The sequence below is a fragment of the Anarhichas minor genome, unplaced genomic scaffold (assembly GCF_050575085.1).
Source record: "Anarhichas minor isolate MPS153535 unplaced genomic scaffold, ASM5057508v1 ptg000084l, whole genome shotgun sequence".
Classification (NCBI taxonomy): domain Eukaryota; kingdom Metazoa; phylum Chordata; class Actinopteri; order Perciformes; family Anarhichadidae; genus Anarhichas; species Anarhichas minor.
Genome location: NW_027466530.1, coordinates 162,031 through 183,161, shown reverse-complemented (window position 1 = coordinate 183,161; position 21,131 = coordinate 162,031). Strand labels below are relative to the sequence as shown.

The 21,131-nt window shown below is 43.7% G+C and overlaps 1 protein-coding gene across 2 annotated transcripts in view; it reads left to right on the top strand.

The window, feature by feature from the left end:
• Positions 1 to 20,766, top strand: part of LOC142938361 (uncharacterized) — a 36,432-nt gene extending 15,666 nt beyond the window's left edge. The window contains exons 2-15 of one of the 2 annotated variants that reach the window (XM_076081664.1): positions 1,527 to 2,875; positions 3,578 to 3,733; positions 4,157 to 4,330; positions 4,410 to 4,483; positions 5,273 to 5,467; positions 10,339 to 10,429; positions 12,172 to 12,256; positions 13,258 to 13,353; positions 15,651 to 15,753; positions 15,956 to 16,036; positions 16,788 to 16,868; positions 16,941 to 17,042; positions 17,483 to 17,588; positions 20,548 to 20,766. In XM_076081664.1, coding sequence (XP_075937779.1) covers positions 1,570 to 2,875; positions 3,578 to 3,733; positions 4,157 to 4,330; positions 4,410 to 4,483; positions 5,273 to 5,467; positions 10,339 to 10,429; positions 12,172 to 12,256; positions 13,258 to 13,353; positions 15,651 to 15,753; positions 15,956 to 16,036; positions 16,788 to 16,868; positions 16,941 to 17,042; positions 17,483 to 17,588; positions 20,548 to 20,618 — 2,721 coding nt within the window. In that variant the 5' untranslated portion in view covers positions 1,527 to 1,569 and the 3' untranslated portion in view covers positions 20,619 to 20,766. Of the gene's footprint in view, positions 1 to 1,526; positions 2,876 to 3,577; positions 3,734 to 4,156; positions 4,331 to 4,409; positions 4,484 to 5,272; positions 5,468 to 10,338; positions 10,430 to 12,171; positions 12,257 to 13,257; positions 13,354 to 15,650; positions 15,754 to 15,955; positions 16,037 to 16,787; positions 17,043 to 17,482; positions 17,589 to 20,547 lie in introns of both variants that reach the window. The other variant, XM_076081663.1, reaches the window with a different exon arrangement.
• The last annotated feature ends 365 nt before the right edge of the window (positions 20,767 to 21,131 follow it).

The following is a 21,131-nucleotide window of genomic DNA, read 5'->3' as shown; positions in this document are numbered from 1 at the left end:
TGAATTCATGATATGAGCCTGAATCTGTGCTCTGTGTGTAGGTTAGCATGCTAACGCGCTGAACTAAGATGGTGAACTTGGTAAACCTGCTAAACTTCAGCTTGTTTGTTGTCATTGTGAGCATGTTAGCGCGCTGGCGTTAGCATTTAGCATTTAGGCAGAGCATGCAGACTCCTCCCTTTAATGGTTCAGGTTTGGGGAGAAGACAACACGTTTCTCATGGAGCCTACAGCTTCACTCTGACATGTTATATTCTTTCAATCCATCTATCTGAATGTATATATACACACAAACACATTCTCTTCACTCTTGTTGTTTTTAATTGAAGACGTGTGAGGCCTGACGTTCTCTGTGAGTTGATTTTGGGGGGAATGTGTATTTGTTAGATTTCTCCAGAAAATGAATAAATAACCGAGCAGAAGATATATAAATATCTTTACTGTAGAGAATGGTGTCTCACGACCTCCACTGATCCAGATTAACATAAAATAAGAGTTAGTTTTGGGTTCGAGGTTAGGAGAGAGAGACGGAACGATAAATGAATCAACAGAAAACTATTCTAAAGACGAAGAGATTCATCTTCAAGATAATTGTTATTGATTATTTGATAATGAAAATAATCATGAGTTGCAGCTCTTTATAGTTGACGCACTTTTTATTATTTATGATGAAGTTTCTATTATCACTGTGGTTTCATGAGCTTCAGCTGAAAGAGTGTGTGTGTGTGCGTGTGCGCATGCGTGCGTGCGTGTGTGCGTGTCTTTTGTCTGATTACTATCTGTGTTCTTTGATGGCAGTACAGGGATGGATGATTGTTTTTGTTAAGGGTGTGGTGTGTTAATGTTTTACCACTAACCGCATCGTCACACACACACACGCCCTGCAGTGTGGAGCTGCCACGTGTTTCAGCCGTTAATCACGCTGAGAGTTTGAGTCAGAGCTGCTTCTCACTGGGTTTCTTCCTCTGACTCAGGACTGTAAATTGTTTTCTTCAAAAGGCTTTCTGTTGGTGTGAAACTAATCTCTCAACAACCGTGTTCATCTCAGGATTCTGCAGGAGAATAAACATCTCAAACATCCAGATTAAACATGAAGCTACTTGCAGAGAATTCTCTTCTTTAATTGAACACTCGAGTGCAAAAATGAGCGTGACAGTTTCAAGATAAATGATAGAGGAAAGAAATGAATAAATGTTTCTGTGTTTAGATGCATGCACAAGACGGTAGTTATATTTAATTACACTGGTTTATTCCCACAATCAGAATTCTTATCTATTCAGATTTTCTGAGAAATTTAAGTTTGTATGTTATCATTTTAGATTGTGTCACGATATCTTTAAATATGATTTCATATATCAAGATATGTATTGTCGTGTCAACTGAGACAATCCTGTCCATTTGTCTGAAGATCTGTGTGTTTTCTTTATATTTGGTTATAAAAAGTTACCTTCTCATACCTCGTATGCTCCTCTGATGGCCTTCAAAGAAGGTTCTCATATCTGTCCCTGTTGTCTCCTCCGTCTCCAGCTCCTCCTGCTCAGTGTCTCCATGGTGAAGTGGGCGGGGTCTGATGTCAGCCCCTCCTCTCGTGGATCCTCCCACCATGCCCACCGTGGTTTCTAGGCTGCCCAAGTTCGGCTCGAGGCCCAAATCCACCACACCTTCCAACGGCGCTCAGACGGTTACGGCCGCCGTCGCTGTCGCCGCCGCGAGCGCCGCCGCGAGCGCCGGCACCCGCCTCACCAACGGGTTCTACCACCACCCCGGCCCGGCGGGGGTCAACGGCGGCCTGACCGCGCCCCCGACTTCTGTCAAACAGAATGGATTCATCCGAGTGCCGACTGCGTTCTCCATGAAGTGGAGGAAAGAAAATGAGACGGTGGAGGACGGAGGAGCTGACGGAGAGAAGGAGTGGAGACGAGGAAAGGGCGGGAATCGCTCTGGTAACAACATCCATCAGTTTTACCCCCAACGGCAACCGGGATCCCCACTGGTGTCGCAGCGGGACGCCAAGAAGACCACCACGTCCTCTGCAGGGAACCTTCCCGTGACATCATCCTCGTCACTACAGTCCGGCCCCAGAACACTTCCCGTCTCTAGAGGCGGATCTCTCGGTTCCAAACCAAGCCAAACCGCATTCGGGCTAAACGACGGCACGAAACAGACCCTGAACGGTCTCTCTGGATCCAATCCCAAGGGAGGAACCAACGGTTCTCTAAGACGACCCCACGGCTTCGCTCGTTCAGGTGGTTTTGGTCCCGGCTCTCGATCCGGTTCCCTGCTCCAAAAGAAACCGCCGGCCAGCCGCTGTTACTCCAGCGACAGCCTCGGCTCCGCGGCTGTGTCCGTCCAGCTCTCCGAGAGCGACCGATTCCGGTCACGCAGCCTCACGCAGGTCCGACGGCAGCCCTCCCCCACCCTCGCCCCTTCTTCCTCCTCCTCTTCCTCCTCAATATCTCGCAACCCAACCTCCACCCGCTCCTACGCAGTCAACAGGGCCGCCGGGCGAGGAGCTTCCTCCGCTCAGACTCCTCCAAAAGGCAGCTTGTTGGTGAAACCCCCTGCTGGTACCAGCCAGACTCCTGAGGGAGGAGCCAGAGGAGGAGGAGTCAAAGTTCAAGGGAGGTCAGGGGTCAGCATCCCTTCCCTCCTGCCCACCGCTGCCTTAAAGAAGCCCCTCCTCCTCTCCAGCCTCGGCCCCGCCTCCAAGCCCAGCGGCATCAGCTATAAGCTGTCACGGCCTTCACTCATCAAGCAGTCCAGCCCCCTCCGAGTGACGACGGCCAATGAGCACGGAGGTGAACAGGAAGTGAACCGAGGACCGACGGCACGGAGAAGCTCAGTGGAGACGCCTTCTACCACAGAGACCAGTCCAGGTGTGACATTCTTATCTGTTAAAACACAAGACACTAAAACACGCCTCTCTTTGTTCAAATATTCTCATTTTCTCATCTCTTCACGTCTCATCTTAAACCTCATCAAATCTCAACTCATCTCATGTATTTCATCACGTTTTCATTCCTAATTTGAACTAACTAATGTCTCATTTCTCATCAAATCGCACCGTCAAAGTCTTACTTTATCTCTTAATTCTCATCACATCTCATCTCTCATATTAGATATTTAATAAATACATATATATACATTTTCCATCAACATCTTAACTGAAATCACTCATTTTATCTTATATCTCATTTTTAACTCAAATATCAAATCTTTCGTTCCATTCCGTTTATCTGTTCTCATCGTCTCCTTTTTCCTCATCACGCTTCATTACTCTCCTCATTCATGCCGTATTTTATACCTCAATCCTCGTCACATTCGTCGTGTCGTCTCATGAAATGTTTTATTCCATTTTTCTATCGCTGATATATGAAGACAAATTTCTCACCTCATGTCTCGTATTTTCTGTCATCTGTCGTCTAAACTTCTCATCTAAGATCTCATTTTATTCAGTGTTTCATCTCAAATGTTTCATCTCTTTGTTTCATTTCATCTCTCATATCCAGTCATAACTCGTATGTTATACTTCATACAAACTAATCTTATACAGCTCTGATATCTGTTTTCTTCCCCAGAGAGTTCCCCAGAGGCTCCAGAGAGGGAGGGGCTGCTGTCCCAGGGAGAGGTGTCCATTGTGGGGGAGACGCTGGAGGACATGTCCCTGTCCTCCAGCTCGTCTCTGGATAGAAGCGACACCAGTCAGGAGTACATGGACGACTTTGACAACCTCGGTAAGAAAAGACGACGCATGAACACAACAGTTATTTTCTTACTTATTAAAATGTGTGCAAATTAATGGAGTCCCGAGGGCTTGGGGGATGAATATATATTTTATTTTTTATTAGATTTTTATTTTTATGTATTTATTCTACTGTTTTGATTTTATTTTTATTGTTAATTTTTATTTAGTATTTTTTAAATAAATATTTATTTGTTTATTCTGCAGGTTTTTAAATAGTTTTTGTGGTTTTGCTGTCGGACGAGCCTCGTTTTCATATCTGAGTATGGTGTTAGTGTGTTTGGACAAATACAAATTGAAATGTAAAAACATATATATGAATATGTGCAGAGGAGGTCTTCATGAGGTTAAAACTGTGAATGTTAGTATTTCCATAATAAGTGTAAATCAGCAACATCTCTCTTTGTGTATGCAGGAAACGGAGGCGTGGCCATATTGCTCCTCTCTAAAAACGAGGAAGACGACTCGGGGCTCGACCAGTCGTGCGCCAGGTTTGACGAAGACGAGGTGGCTGTCGGCGGCGTCCCCAAGGCAGCGGGACTCTGTTTCCTTGACGAGGGCGTGGACTGGTCCGGGATGACGCTGAGCGGTGAGTTTCATATTTTACTGGATGACCGAGGAAGTCCTGAGAAACATTTCTGACAAACTGTTGGTGTTTCTCTCTGCAGGGGAGCGAGGGGGGCACCAGCTGAGCCCAGTCCCCCGTCGGAGGAGGTCCAGTCAGCCGGACTACCACGAGCAGGTAACCATCAGATCAATAAACACTTCTGTGACTGTCGTATATCACATAGTATAATACATAATGAACACTTCACTTCATCAATAACATGCTGGATTTACCTGCTCTGCACATAATACGTGATGTCATTAACGTCTGAGAAACAAAGAGTGGACTCTGGGATTCGCTGTTCGGGTCGACGAGTAAATACTTTATATATATAATATAATATTATATATATATATATATATATATATATATATATATATATATATACACACACACACAGAGAACAGAGAAGCACCTGGAAGTGTTCTGATCTCACGCTTCTAACACTTCTTATTAATCGGAAGTTTAAACATTGATTGAAAGTATTGAAACTGTGTCATGAATATAAAAAAAATAAAATACAAAAATCAGACGTGTTTTCATCAAATTTAAATAAAACACACAAAAAAAATGTCTTGAACGATTCTGAATGTAGAAACATGAAGACAGTATTTCCAGACAGATGATCTGATGTGAACTATGTTGATCTATGTTGATCTTCTTGGTTCTGGACGGATGCTCATTGTTGTTAGCATTCTGCTGATGTGGTGATGCTTTCATTACGTTATGTTCTTAATGTAACACGATGATGACAAAGACAGAATGAATGCTCTCACTATGATCTTTTTATTTTACTTTACATTAAATGAAACAGGACCACACAGAAGGGGAACCAGATGTAATGTTAGATGCTCTAAAGAGGAGCTGCAGGCATCTCCTGTGCGTCTCTTCCTTCAGCTTCCATGTCCTCTGTGTCCTCTGCAGGGCGGCTCGTCGCTGGACTTGTCCCCCTCGGACAGCTGCGGGTCCGGGGGAACCTACATGTGGGACGAGGAGGGCCTGGAGCCACTGGGGGGGGGCGCCACCACCACCGCCTCCATTAACACCATCAACACCAGCAACAGCAACAACAACACCACCCGTCACATCGGGAGCTTCGACTCGGACCTCAACAGCATCGTAAGGCGTGTGTGTGTGTGTGTGTGGGTGGGGGTGTGTGTGTGTGTGGGTGTGTGTGTGTGTGTGGGTGTAGGTGTGTGGGTGGGTGTGTGTGTGTGTGTGTAGGTCTGTGGGTGGGTGTGTGTAGGTGTGTGTGTGTGTGTGTGTGTGTAGGTCTGTGGGTGGGTGTGTGTAGGTGTGTGTGTGTAGGTCTGTGGGTGGGTGTGTGTGTGTGTAGGTCTGTGGGTGGGTGTGTGTAGGTGTGTGTGTGTGTGTGTGTGTGGGTCTGTGGGTGGGTGTAGGTGTGTGTGTGTGTGTGTGTAGGTCTGTGGGTGTGTGTGTGTGTGTGTAGGTCGGTGGGTGGGGGTGTGTGTAGGTCTGTGGGTGTGTGTGTGTGTGTGTGTGTGTGTGTGGGGGTCTGTGGGTGGGTGTAGGTGTGTGTGTGTGTAGGTCTGTGGGTGGGTGTGTGTGTGTGTGTGTGTAGGTCGGTGGGTGGGGGTGTGTGTAGGTCTGTGGGTGTGTGTGTGTGTGTGTGTGTGTGTGGGGGTCTGTGGGTGGGTGTAGGTGTGTGTGTGTGTAGGTCTGTGGGTGGGTGTGTGTGTGTGTGTGTAGGTCGGTGGGGGTGTGTGTGTGTAGGTCTGTGTGTGTGTGTGTGTAGGTCTGTGTGTGTGTGTGTGTGTAGGTCTGTGGGTGTGTGCGTGTAGGTCTGTGGGTGTGTGTGTGTGTGTGTAGGTCTGTGTGTGGGTATGTGTAGGTGTGTGTGTGTGTGTGTGTGTAGGTCTGTGGGTGTGTGTGTGTGTGTGTGTAGGTCTGTGTGTGTGTGTGTGTGTGTGTGTGTGTAGGTCTGTGTGTGTGTGTAGGTCTGTGTGTGTGTGTAGGTCTGTGGGTGTGTGTGTGTAGGTCTGTGGGTGGGTGTAGGTCTGTGTGTGTGTAGGTCTGTGGGTGTGTGTGTGTGTAGGTCTGTGGGTGGGTGTGTGTGTGTAGGTCTGTGGGTGTGTGTGTGTGTGTAGGTCTGTGGGTGGGTGTGTGTGTGTAGGTGTGTGTGTGTGTGTGTGTGTGTGTGTGTGTGTGTAGGTGTGTGTGTGTGTGTGTGTGTGTAGGTCTGTGGGTGTGTGTGTGTGTGTAGGTCTGTGTGTGTGTGTAGGTCTGTGTGTGTGTGTGTGTGTGTGTGTAGGTCTGTGGGTCTGTGTGTGTGTGTGTGTGTGTGTGTGTGTGTGTGTGTGTGTGTAGGTCTGTGGGTCTGTGTGTGTGTGTGTGTGTGTGTGTGTGTGTGTGGGTGTGTGTGTGTGTAGGTCTGTGGGTGGGTGTAGGTGTGTGTGTGTGTGTGTGTGTGTGTGTGTGTGTGTGTGTGTGTGTGTGTAGGTCTGTGGGTCTGTGTGTGTGTGTGTGTGTGTGTGTGTGTGTGTGGGTGTGTGTGTGTGTAGGTCTGTGGGTGGGTGTAGGTGTGTGTGTGTGTGTGTGTGTGTGTGTGTGTAGGTCTGTGGGTGTGTAGGTCTGTGGGTGTAGAGTTTAGTGAAAGGAGACAGAAGAACTAAAGTGAGCGTTTAGTGTTCCAGCAGCGTCTACGTCCTGCTGGAGGCCACGTTTTTGTTGTCTGGTCTCGGTCTCGTTGGACAGAACTGGTTGTGGTTCCAGTGAAGCGACCCACTGGAGAACAAAGTGAGCATTAAAAACAGGCAGAAACACAAACTGTTGGCACGCGTCGCACATTTTTAAAAACTAGTCTGAACTCGGGTCTCAAACCTCCTTCTGTTCCACAAACGTCTCATTAAACATGAAAGCACCAGAAGTCTGAATCCTCCTCCAACACTCGATCGACGTGCTTAGCTTCTGCCGGTTGCGATTCTGCATATCGAGTCCAGTTCTGATCCAAAATATTCTGGTTTCTGTTTAGAAATATGAAAAACCACCTTTATTATGCTGCAGGCTCAACAGTAATTTGTCATAAATGATGAGGTATATTGTGTATTCATTTAGTTTTAAAAGGTAACTTAGAGCTGGTTCCAGTGTAATATTCAGAGTTGAGGTAGAAACAGTTTCTCTAAAAACCTTAAAGAGATCTCTTCGCAGCAGAGATCCTCTGCTGTAAACCTCTGCAGAATCCTTCAGTGTCTGAACAGACAGAAAAACATCGAAGCAAACCGGACATGAAACGGATTCTCAGCTGTTGATTATTTAACATGAACACTGAGACCAGGTCTGAGGATCAGGACCGTTGAGGTCTGAACGGAGTCCTCTGGCTCCCTCCTGTGTCTCATCTCTGAACTACAGCTGAAGACTTCAGAGAGTTTACACGTTAATCAGATTACAGACAAAGAATATTTATGTTTTACTCATTTGCCTCAACATAATGAATTTAAAACGAGGATCAATGGGATCAAACTGGTAATAATAGTTGTTATAATCTGCTTGTAGCGCTGCATAATTATAGTTTTAAGCACTCATACACTTTCATGATCTGGTCTTGAGTGAATGACCAGCTGACCAGTGAACTACAATACCCATGAGCCTCCTTGTGAATCATATTTAGTCACCACAATCGCTGAATTTATCTTTAGTTGACTCAGATTTTCATGGAACAGATTTTTGAGCTCTGTGTTTGTAAGTTTCTTGCTGAAATGCATCTTGGGATTTGTAGTAAACTCCTCTCCTTCAGACTTTTTTACAAAAAGAAGATATTCCTGTTGAAGGTGTGTTCCAGGCTTCTACTAGGAGAGATGCATGTCTACCAGCAGCTGTAGAAGAGTTCTCTGTTCATTAAACTACATCCAGAAGAGACTCCTTGATGCTCAGTACAGTTAATATCCTCCCTGAGTGATGTGTGTGTGTGTGTGGGGGGGGGGGGGGGGGGGTGTTAACGAGCTCCCTGAGTGTTAACGAGCTGTGGGTCTGAAAGAGTGATGGACTCTAATGAGTCATAATAAGTCCGTCTTTCACACATATCTCCGTCTTTCACACATATCTCCGTCTTTCACACATATCTCCATGAGTGAACCTCTTCTACTCAGTTACAAGACACACACACCTCTTCAGGTCGTGGTTTTAAGTCTTATTGTCGTCATTCTGCATCTCTGTTTGGTTAAGTCTCTCTTTGTGGTCTGTTCAGTAATCCGTTCATGAATGTAAACTGTTTTATATTTAGATTAGTCGGTGCTGTTACAGACTTTATACATTCGTTGACACTAATCATTTCTTTAATTGACGCGTGCATGCGTGTGTGTGTGTGTGTGTGTGTGCGCGCTTTTGATTTATGAGTTGAAGAAAAGCTTTTAAACGTTTTTTCAAACGTGTAACATCTCACACCCAAAGCCACTTTTAAACTGTCTTTTTTCTTTTCGTCAACAAATCTCACGTTCAATCTCATTACAGTCATTTAGCAGACGCTTTTATCCAAAGCGACTTACAATCCAGATTCTATCACATTTCTACACCGTAGGCAGAGCTACAGGAGCAATTTTGGGGTTAGGGTTAAGTGTCTTGCTCAAGGACACATTGACATGCGACTAGCGGAGCCGGGGATCGAACCGCCGATCATCTGATTGAAGGGCGGCCCTGCACTCCACCTAGCCACAGTCGCCTCAAAACATGTTGGTCCGTCTCTCAACACCGTCTGACTTTCTGTCCGTCTCTCAACACCGTCTGACTTCCTGTCCGTCTCTCAACACCGTCTGACTTCCTGTCCGTCTCTCAACACCGTCTGACTTCCTGTCCGTCTCTCAACACCGTCTGACTTCCTGTCCGTCTCTCAACACCGTCTGACTTCCTGTCCGTCTCTCAACACCGTCTGACTTCCTGTCCGTCTCTCAACACCGTCTGACTTCCTGTCCGTCTCTCAACACCGTCTGGCTTCCTGTCCGTCTCTCAACACCGTCTGGCTTCCTGTCCGTCTCTCAACACCGTCTGGCTTCCTGTCCGTCTCTCAACACCGTCTGACTTCCTGTCCGTCTCTCAACACCGTCTGACTTCCTGTCCGTCTCTCAACACCGTCTGGCTTCCTGTCCGTCTCTCAACACCGTCTGGCTTCCTGTCCGTCTCTCAACACCGTCTGACTTCCTGTCCGTCTCTCAACACCGTCTGACTTCCTGTCTCTCAGCTCCGAGCCCGTTGGTTCCTCCTGAAGATGTAGTTCTGTAAAGGGATTCATGAAGTGGGGTTGTAGGAGGAACCTCTCCTTAGTCAGTTGTTGCCTGTAGACGAAGATCTATTCTCTCTACCAGACTCCATTGAAATCATTTCACCTCTCAGAACGGGGGGTTGCTGGTCGACCGCTGCTTTGATCGGTTAGTTAGTTTGAGCATCGAAGGCTTCATTCAAAATTGGCAAAGAAGAAAACGTAACCAGCCTGCAGGAAAAGTGACATTTCAACCAGTTAATATCTTTAATTATGATTTCTAGCTGATATATTTTGTCACCTATAATATCCTGTTGATATGTTAAATATGATTTGGTTCTCTGGTGTTTATAATACAGAGAATGTGGCCCAATAATTATGCTTCGTTTTGGGGTTTTCCGGCTGTTGAACACTCGTTCTCTTTCATTGTACAGACAAACAAACCCAGAGACTGTTATTGATCAGCAGAAGGTCTTTTACTCTTTCATCAGCGTCTCGCTGGAGCTCACGTCGTCCTTCGTGCTGCAGCTGCTACTTTATAAAAGAAGGGAATAGATTGGTTTTGATTTTTGTGAGTTTGTTCAGGAATTTTTCTATTTTGTGCTCGCAAGGACGTAAAAGAGCTGTCGTGAACAAAAAAGCTGCAGAGCATTCTGGTCTATTTTATGCTCCGGTGAGCGTATAAATCTGTGTTTGTGTGAAGCTGATTGAAGTATAAAGCACATTTATAAATATGATGCAGCATACCGACCACGTATGTCTCTGCTTCTGTGTCCTTCAGGACGTCCTGAACAACCTGGACTCGTGTGATCTGGATGATGATGACCTCATGCTGGATGAAGACCTCCCAGAAGACGGCTCGCTGCACAGCGGTATGTCTGTATGTGTAAAGATGTCAGAAACTAGCATACGGTCAAATTACAGATCCCACCTAGTTTATATAGGAGCTGTGACCCCTAGGGGGTCCGTGGGGGTACTGCAGGGGGTCCGCGAAATGTTTGGTGGATTAGACAAATTTTTTTTTTTCCCAAACATGAATCTTTCCATTATTTTAATAGTTCAGTATTGTATGAAAGACAACAGGTATGTTTATGCATGGCAGTGGTACTAATCACTCATTTTCGTTTCCACATTTATATTTAAAATGAAAACATCAGTGTGAATAGCTTGTATGCATGATTATCATGCAATTGACAGACAATGTTGATATTGGCATTGGTATCAGCTGACAAGGTATGTTTATAAATGGCAGTGGCACGGTCCCCCTACTCACTGTACCTTGCACATGTTTAAAATAACAACATGAATATATGAACCTGTGTGTTATTTGCATAGCTTAGCATTGAATGCACAATAAAGAGGTATGTTTATACATCGCACTAGGCCCAGTTTATTATAAAACACAATTTTATACAATATACATAGTCGGGGGTTCCTGCTCCATCTCTCTATCCGTTTGGGGGTCCTTGGCCTGAAAAACGTTGAAGACCCCTGATCTAAAGTAATAATGAGTGGGACAGAACATGATGAATGTCCATGTAAGCACTGATAACAAACATATTATTAGACTATTACTTTATATTTTAGTGTTTGACAGATGGTCAGGACTTGGGACAACACGCTAGAAACCAGGACAATTCCAGACAAACAGGGACATCTGGTCACTTAGTGGAGGATCTAAAACAGTTTGGTTCATGTTCGCTAACCATTCTGTTTAGTAGCTGAAATAGCCTTGTTCAAGTTACTTACAGTTTCAGTTTAGCTTTATCCGTTAAAAAAGATAGTTTCAAATAAGCTAACGGGTCAGTTTAGCATTAAAAAAGTGTGTTTTAGGTTAGCTAACGGTTCACTTTAGGAGCTAATAAAGTGTGTTTTAGGTTAGCTAACAGTTCACTTTAGGAGCTAATAAAGTGTGTTTTAGGTTAGCTAACGGTTCACTTTAGGAGCTAATAAAGTGTCGTTAGGTTAGCTAACAGTTCACTTTAGGAGTTAAAAGTGTTTTTTAGGTTAGCTAACAGTTCACTTTAGGAGCTAATAAAGTGTGTTTTAGGTTAGCTAACAGTTCACTTTAGGAGCTAATAAAGTGTGTTTTAGGTTAGCTAACGGTTCACTTTAGGAGCTAATAAAGTGTCGTTAGGTTAGCTAACAGTTCACTTCAGGAGCTAATAAAGTGTCGTTAGGTTAGCTAACGTTTCACTTTAGGAGCTAATAAAGTGTGTTTTAGGTTAGCTAACGGTTCACTTTAGGAGCTAAAAAAGTGTGTTTTAGGTTAGCTGACAGTTCACTTTAGGAGCTAATAAAGTGTCGTTAGGTTAGCTAACAGTTCACTTTAGGAGCTAAAAAAGTGTGTTTTAGGTTAGCTAAAGGTTCACTTTAGGAGCTAATAAAGTGTGTTTTAGGTTAGCTGACAGTTCACTTCAGGAGCTAATAAAGTGTCGTTAGGTTTGCTAACAGTTCACTTCAGGAGCTAATAAAGTGTCGTTAGGTTTGCTAACGGTTCACTTTAGGAGCTAATAAAGTGTCGTTAGGTTAGCTAACGGTTCAGTTGAGATAATGATATTGAGATAATAGTGATGACCCCTGTTTCATCATGCTTGTTGTCTGAACCCTGCAGATGGAGACGGGATAGCCCACATGGCTCAGTGGAGGATGAGACAGCTCTGCTGGGGAACACAGGACGTCCACACTGACAGTGAAAGGTGAGGGAAGGTACAGCTTAACTGACCCTCTGACCTGAGCAGTCAACATTTACATCTACTGACAGTAAGAAGCCCGTTGATCTACGCTCACTCTTTCACCTTTCTGCTTGCCACAATAAGTTTAAACGTTGGCAGCAACAACGGTATAATTGGGAGGAAACTAAAATATGTTTGAGCAGGGTTTTTCCTTTAAAGGTTGAAAGGTTTGTCCTGGTTGTTGGTTTTTAGGGGAAAGGTCATGAATGCATCACACCAAAGGTTTCTTGCTCTTCATTTGAGCATGACTGTGTGCAGTCGTATCTGAAAGAGAGCGAGATGGAAAGTCATAGGTCATAGGAGTCACTGAGATCAATATATTTTATTTTTTGTTTTGTGGGATATTCTGGAACTAAATATTGACATGAAATATATTTTTTTATTATTACAGCCCACCACAGAATATCTTTGTTGCATATTTACAGTCTTAATAATTCAGTGACTTTCTAAAACTATCTCTAAAGAATATTAATTGTGGTGCAGAAGCTTATGAATTCATCATGTGAAGGCTGCGTGACATTTAAGACCGTTCAGTAGAGTTAAGATAGTCGTTAAAATAGAGTCATTAGATAGAGTTATTAGAGAGTTATTAGATAGTCATTAGATAGAGTCATTAGATAGTTATTTCTAGGCAGCACCTTCAGCATCCAACCAAATGTCATGTGGTATTTGTTAAATATCAAAAGGGGCTTTTTAAAAAACCTTTTACAATTCTGATGCTTATTTTTAATTTGGACATTTGCTGATGACGCTGTATTAAAAATACCAAATTTAATTGGACGACGTTGATGACAAAAGTTATCCAGTGTGTTATTACTGTTCTTATTCAGTATTATAACATATAACACAACAAACTTTATTCAAATTGTAAATAGTAATTAACAATTGTATTAATGCTTATTTCTTTAATAAGATGACACGTAGTTATTGATGGTAGAAACTTACCCATCATGCATCATGTTCAGTGACTTCCAGAGCTACAAGCTGACTGAGGATTCTGGGAATAAGAGGACGGACGTGAGCGTGGACAGCGACCTCATCCTGGCCCTCTGTCCTCCGAGGTGACTTAAAAACAAACACAACACCCTCAGTGTCACTCTGCATTTAAAGCAAACTATCATGTTTAATAACCACCTGAAACCATCGTCTTTGTTCTTCATTCCCTCCGTCTAGAATCAATACTGTGTAGCCAGACAACATTTTTAGATTTGGGTTATTTGACCAGTAAAATCGACAGTGTCAATGAAACACTGAAAGAGTCGATTTGAACACTAAGTCAGTGAACATATGGTCCCTATCTACAGAGTGTTAAAGTCACACTGGACATAGTGTTACATTTTTAGAGTCAATTTAACTCTGGTTAGAGTTCATATTTTACACTACACTGAGAAGTGTTACTCAAATCTGACACTATGATGTAAATAACACTCGTAGTGTTATTTACATTTGACACGAGGTCTTTTTGAGTGTTAATCAAAATTAACTCTAATGAAGTTACTCTTCATGAGTGTTGGACCTACTTGACACTAAGTGTTGATTAAGAAATTACTCCAAATACAGTGTTGATGTTTAACTGACTCCTGCAGTGTTAAAACATGTTTGCTCTTGTATTTACTCTCTTAGTGTAATTCTTACCCAACACCTTATTTTCTATTTACTCCTTTTTAACTCTTCAACAGAACACTTTTAAGAGTTTTGCATTTTCTACTTTACCATGCCAGCTAACACTTCAAACAATAAAACTAAAAATGTTTGCAGGGGAAAAAACAACAACCACCATTATATCCAAATCTTAATAAAAATGTATTAAAAATAAAAACATTTAGTTTGCATACAATTTTTCATTATCAGTTTAGAGATGCATGTGTAACTCCCATTTGTGCTACACTGTAACAATTAGACCTCACTTTCAGTTTCAAAGATGGTATATTTAGAATATACAATCTTAACAATGTCTGTAAACACTGAAAACTGTGTGTTTACAGTGCATTTAGAGGATACACACATCCGAGTACTATTCAAGCCATTTTCACCCAACAAAGAACAAACTTCGCTATCATCTGCAATCTACCAGCAGGTGTTTGAAATACATTTTTAAAGGACAGATTCACAGATTTCTACCTTTATTTCAATTTCTCTGCTCATGGTGTAAATCTAACTGCACTCAAATTTGGTATTAAAACATATAGTTACGGATACAATATTTTAAAGTGACATCCCTCATGGCTCTATTGTGAAGGTCTTGGTTGGAATTTATTAGTATCTTGGCAGATGATAGAAAGTTGTCTCTAAGTTGAATAACAATAACTCTATTTTAACCAGTAAATGCAGAACAATCATAGGAAAATACAAAGGACTCAAGTCTTGCTGGCAAAAATTGTACAAACAAACGGAACTTTGTCTGTTAAATTGGATGTGGCTGTTCAATACAAAGAATTGAGTTAAGTACCGCCCTAAAATAAATGTATATATTTTTCCCACAAGCGTAGAAGAACAGATGTGCTTGAAGAAGAGATATCTAAATTACCTCAGAGCTTCAGTCACCTTTCGTCCGGTTGTGTTCCTTGACATTATGGTCTCCACCATGTTTATTGGCCAACGCAGATTGTTCCAACTGTGAAACGACGATTTTTATTTTAGTCACATGATGGCATCTGTAAAAACAGCAAAAGTGAAATCACATTATGACCTACAACACAATTCATTCTGAGACACTGAAGTTAAATTTAACACTAACTAGCTTTTGTTAAACACATTAAAAACAACTGAATGTAATTAGACAGCAATATAACGCTCACGTTACTTTGAAAAGTGCTTATTCAGTTTAACAGACAGAAAATAAACTATTAAATTAAACTAATTGGCTTTAAAGTGAATCCTTGTAGGAGGGCCCATGCACTCAAAGGGAAGGTTTGTCCCAGATAATATCACAACTCCCCACACACGCAGTATTTGCTATTTTACTGTCATCTATGGACATTGAAAACAATACAACACTGTCAGTCCTCCACATTGGCATCTCTTGCCCACATTGTGGAGTTTGATGTTAGCTAGTTAGCCTAGCTAACTTAATGTGCGAGCACATTTGAGCCAACGTTAGCTTTCAACTCGGTCAGGTTAGCCCTCTGCTATTCGGTATTTCAAGACACAAAAACAACTGGAGTGTATGTTGAACAACAATATTAAGTTATTCTAATTATTCTTTTCTGCTGAAATGCCAAAATTTGGTTTCATACGTGACACTGCATATTTGACACTGGGGAATTTACTGTGGGCCTTTGAGACAAGTGGTGTTTTTCCTGCTGGTCCCTGAACGCAGCACGTGACTCATTCTGTCTCTGGTCCTTCACCTCCCCAGGTCTCCTGGTGCTCCTGGTCTGGGTCTGGATGTGGAGGAGCTGGCTGAAGACTGTTCTGCAGTCAGATCACAGCTGGAGTACCTGCAGAGGTTACTGCTTCAGGTGGGAGGAGGAGGAGGAGGAGGATTCATTTCAGTCTGAAACCTCTTTTAAGATGATTCATAAATCTCCATCGCTGTTTAAAATAGGTTATAAAGGTTATAAAGTTCTGAGGAATCCAATGTTTTCATACATTGTATCAAAATGTGTTCCGTGTTCTATTAATACTAATACTACTATCCTGTTGATGCTGTCTGTTGTCCAGGAGGAGGTGGACGAGGACACTCTGACCACAGACACTCTGAGTCCAGAGACCAGTGACTCCTCCCACAGCTCCAACACACAGGTTTGAATCTTCTCAACCTTTATTTAAACAGCCGAGGACGACAAAGCACGTTAACGTTAAAGAGGAGAACGTTCAGGTGCTCCTCCGATGGTCCCGACGGTGTGTTCATGAGCTTCAACTCGTGTTGTGTTTTATTGCTTTGAAATCTTCTAAATAATCCGGCTCACTTTACCTGAACAGGAACAAACGCTGACGACGAATAACTTCATTTACCTTCGTCCAACGTGTTTCTGTTAAATATGACGCCAGCTCAGCAGGTCGTGTGACAAACTCTTTGCAGACTTTCTGAGTTCTTGTTAATGTGAATTTTCCTTGTCAGGAACACATTTTTCCAATTTCTTCAACGCCACATGAATGCCGCATGAAGCTTAGTTTGTACTGGAGGTAGTGAAGACCTCCATGAATATGAGATCATTACGATCCCTCTCATCCCGGTGGAGGTCAGGTTACGGCTCTGCTCCCGTTACACTCGTCGTCTGTTTGTTTGTTCGTCTTCTGGAGTTTAAGAGAAGAACAAACGAAGCTCATGTAACCAGCCTCTCCTGCTTCTTCTTCTAGTTATAAAATCCTACATTTCCCAGAATCCCTTTCCACAGCCCTGACGTGTGTGTGTGTGTGTGTGTGTGTGTGTGTGTGTGTGTGTGTGTGTGTGTGTGTGTGTGTGTGTGTGTGTGTGTGTGTGTGTGTGTGTGTGTGTGTGTGTGTGTGTGTGTGTGTGTGTGTGTGTGTGTGTGTGTGTGTGTGTGTGTAGGATCTCCTGCAGGAGGTGCAGCAGCTCAGAGAGGAGCTGAGAAGCCGAGACCGAACCATCGCACACCTCACCCTGCAGCTGGTGTGTGTCTCATCTTCATCATCATCGTCCAGCTGTTGTTGTTTACAAACGTCTGTGTCTCCTTGTGAGCAGACTGTTCCCACGGCGACCACCAGGTGTCATTGCCAGGAGACGATGACGGGGGACAGGACGGACGGACAGACGCAGACGAGTGAGACGGAGAGAGAGAGCGCTGTGAGAACACACACAGAGACACGTACAGACACACTCACACACACATTATTTCATCTTTATCATCAAACATGATCACTAGAAGTAGATTTTTACTTTTTTTATTCAACCTCCTTGTTCTATATTTTATATATTTATCTTCTGTCTCTTCCTCTATATCGATGTATAGATGAAGTTATTGTGAGACGTCTCAGAGTGTCCGGTTTACTCCTGTCACCTGAAAGGGTTTCTGGGTAATGTAGTTGTGTAGAGTTACTGTGAACTATTGAGTGTTTTTATTCCCTTAAAGAAGACAAAAGTCAGAATCCAGAGTCTCCTGTCGTCTGTCCTCCTGTAGATTTCTATTGACGTTATGAGTCAGTGTCTCCTCTTCTCTGTCTCATTGTCTCCTTGTCTCCTCCTCCCTGTCTCCTCCTCTCTATCTCCTTATCTCCTCTCCTCAGACCCTCCCTCCTCTTCCTTTCCTCTCTCCTCCCTGGCAGTATCAGCGCTCCAGTCCTTACAGGTTGAGGCCGAAGCCCAGCATCCCCCCCCACCTCGCTAGAAAGAGTGAGTCATACAACCCCCCCCCCCCCCCCCCCCCCCCGTTCTTCATCATCCTCATCGTCATCGTTTATAATAACAATAATGTATCTTTAGTTGTTTGAAGTAAGAATTAAGTTCCAGAGGAAGACGGAGTGAAAAACAAAGCACAAATATAAAAACATGTATTTGAGTTAAACGTGTTTAATCCGGATCAATCAGAACTATTCATGCTCTGAAGATTACACGAATAATATTCATTTAATAACTTCAGCTTTGACATTTAAAGGACCCAGATCGTCCGTGAAGATCAGAGATGTTTCTAATAATAAATAGTTTATTCTGCTCCCTTCACTCCTCCTTCATCTACGTGTGTCCTTAATCGAGTCAGGAACATGTGTTCACTTCTCCTCGTCCGTGTGCATGCTTCCTACCTTGCTTCCTTTTTCTTTCCTCCTCATCACGTCCACTCTGTCCGTCTCACGCTGAGGACAGAAGACATGTTGATGTTTGTCGTCTCCTCTAACCTTCCTCTGTGTCTCCTCTAACCTTCCTCTGTGTCTCCTTGTCTCCTCCTCTTCCTCTCTGCTCTCGTCCAGGAGTGGAACACTTAGTGCTTTACTTCAGTGACACAGCGCGGTACGGTACCACCTTTTTATATCTTCTTCCTCCTCCTCCTCCTCCTCCTCTTCTTCTTCCTCCATCTCCTCTTCCTCTTCCTCCCTCTGCCCTCCTCTTCCTCTCACTGCTGCATCATCTATGAATGTTGGACTCAGACACTCTGTCTGCAGTACTGCCGGCCGCCTCCAGATGTCGCTGTTCACCACAGAATAAGCCGTTTGTTCTCGGGATGTTTTCACGTCACAGAAGTTGAACTCAGAGTCGCCTCCTGCTGGATGCTTTCTCATCTTCTGAGTCACGTTGAGACTCAAACCAGCAGTGAATGTTTCAACATATCACCAGACCGTTTACAGGATGAAGGTTGTTTTGATGAATCTTTCAGTTATTATGATCAGTGGATTGATTGTGTGGTCTGTCGAACATCAGCGAGTCCTAAACGCTCAGAAATGGAGCCGGAAAATCATTCAGCAGATATTTTGATCGTTGATTTGAGCCTCAGAAATACCAGCTTTCTAGGTGCTGATGTTTTATTTTATTTATGTTTCTATTTGTTTCCCTACACGTGTAACTGGGTCAGTTTACCTCCTCCAGGAGTTCTTGTGCAGTAAAGAAAAGTTTCATATAATCAATAATAAACTCTAATTCTGGGAGTTTGGCCTCTGAGATCCGTCATGAAAGTATCATCACGTTGTAATATTCAGGAGTGAATAACGGAGAAAGACTGTAAAACGAGTGGATTTCTGGAGGTGGTGCAGCAGCGAGACCGATAAAGAACCTGAGTGGGAACAGCAGATTAGTTATGACTTCACACAAGTTTGCCGGGATCAATAAACTGAGATTGTAGCACATGATGGATTTCACTGTTCCTCTGATTCTGCTGCTAAATGGGATTATCAGAGTGTAGATGAGAGCCGGCTGCAGGATTACAGTGTGGAAGCAACAAGAAGCTTAACGCTGCTGTCAGTCACACTGTGTTGGTCCTCTATCTCTGTGAGGACGTGTGGACGCCAACAGAGGGGGGGCGCTTTGATGAGGGGGGACATTCTGGGGAAGAGACAAAAGATTGTGTTAATTAAGGACGTTTTTATAAAGTGAGGACATTCTACAAAATTCACACATTTTGAATTACATTTTTCTTGGAAATTGAAGAGTGAGGACGCTTTTAGAAAGTCAGGACTTTGTCCGGTCCTGACTTCTTTAACGAGCTGTTGGAGGGTTTAAGTGGGAGCGAGTTTTGGCGTCAGAGGGAGTTTTGGCGTCGGACGGAGTTTTGGCGTCGGACGGAGTTTTGGCGTCGGGGCGAGTTTTGTTGTCGGAGGGAGTTTTGGCGTAAGACGGAGTTTTGGCGTCGGGGCGAGTTTGATGTTAAAGATTCATGATATAATATTTTGCTCTCGTTTCTTGAACCATCTGACTTTCCTGTGTAACTGACACATTTAAGAAGATGAAAGTGAAACTATCACAGATCTCATGCACATTTTCAGATATGTTAGTTTTTCATCACAGACGTTCAGATCTACTCGTTTCACTATATCATCATCTCAGTATACTGAACTTTTTAATTATGAGGACTGTTTCTGTTCTTCCAGCAGCTTCTCAACACTTTCACCTGTCTTTTTTCTGATTCAGAGAACACACACACACACACACACACCCCATCTGAAAGAATAACTAATTTTTCCTCTTATTCTCTCTGAAGCTCCCAAACCTTCCTTCCTCTCACCACCAGCTAGTGATGACAGAGGTTTGGTTAAGCTCGCTGTTCGTCCGTCTCTCTTTATTATAATCAAGCGATGCAGCTCAGTTATCAGGATTTGTGTGTCGGTGACTTTCTGCAGCTCAGAAACCATCAACGTGAGAATCAGAGAGATATCGTTTGTGTCAGAACTCATAAACTGCTTTGTGTTTAAACTATTAGGACATTCAGGAAAAAAATGCTGGTTTGGATTAAAATAACTACAGAAGTGCTGTTACTGAAGTACAGGAGTCACGTGACATCAACGGTGAATTCTGGTTTCACACGAGGAACAAACATCGGTCTCCTGGATGAAGGATCTGGTTTTTTCTCCTCCCCGGACCCTCGATGTGTGTCGGAGGTCTTTACACGTCCTCAATGCAGACTTACGGAGATAACGTGTGAAAACATTTCATGGGATATCTACGAAGTGTGACGTAGGTGACGTAGGTATTGCTATGAATGCTGGATGAGAGCAGCCTGAACTGCGTGTCTGATGTCCAAACCTCGTATCTTATGAACATATTGATGTTTGAATCATCCTGATCTGATCTAATAAACTCCGATTATTGTCTGTGTGTCAGCTGATATCTGGGTAACGTTCCTCCTTCTTTTCTCTCTTGTTTCCAGTCACAGATATTTCACCCCTCCAGCCAGGACGACCAGGAACCAGTGACGCTCCAAGCTCCGCCTCCAGCTGACCCCTGCTCCGCCCCCTCCCGACCCCAGATCCCCGCAGACCACATGACCGAGGGAGGAAAGGGACCTAGGAAAGAGGAAGAAGGAGAGAGGAAGGAGAGGAGGAGAGCCTCCAACAGATCCCTGCAGCCCCCCCAGCCCTCCAAACTCAGATCTCCAGACCGGCGTCCGGGCCGCTGCCTCGTGACCCGGAGAGCAACGAGGTCAAACTCAAAATGGCGGCCTTCACCTCCGGCTTGTCCCGCCTCCCCAAACCAAAGAGCCACTGAGCCGTCGGCCCGTCGATCCGCCTTCCTAACGCGCAGCGACGACATCCAGTCAGCCACAGGAATCCAGTGACGATCGACTTCCTGTCTCCCTAAATTCTGATTCTGAGGTTGAAATGCATACACTTAAGTTATTTATTGTTAATATGTTGAGCACTGTGACTGAGAATAAAGGTTTACACACTTTATTTTACAGGTCCCACAATGATTTCCTACAAAACTGTAAATTCCTCCGTGATATTATTGATG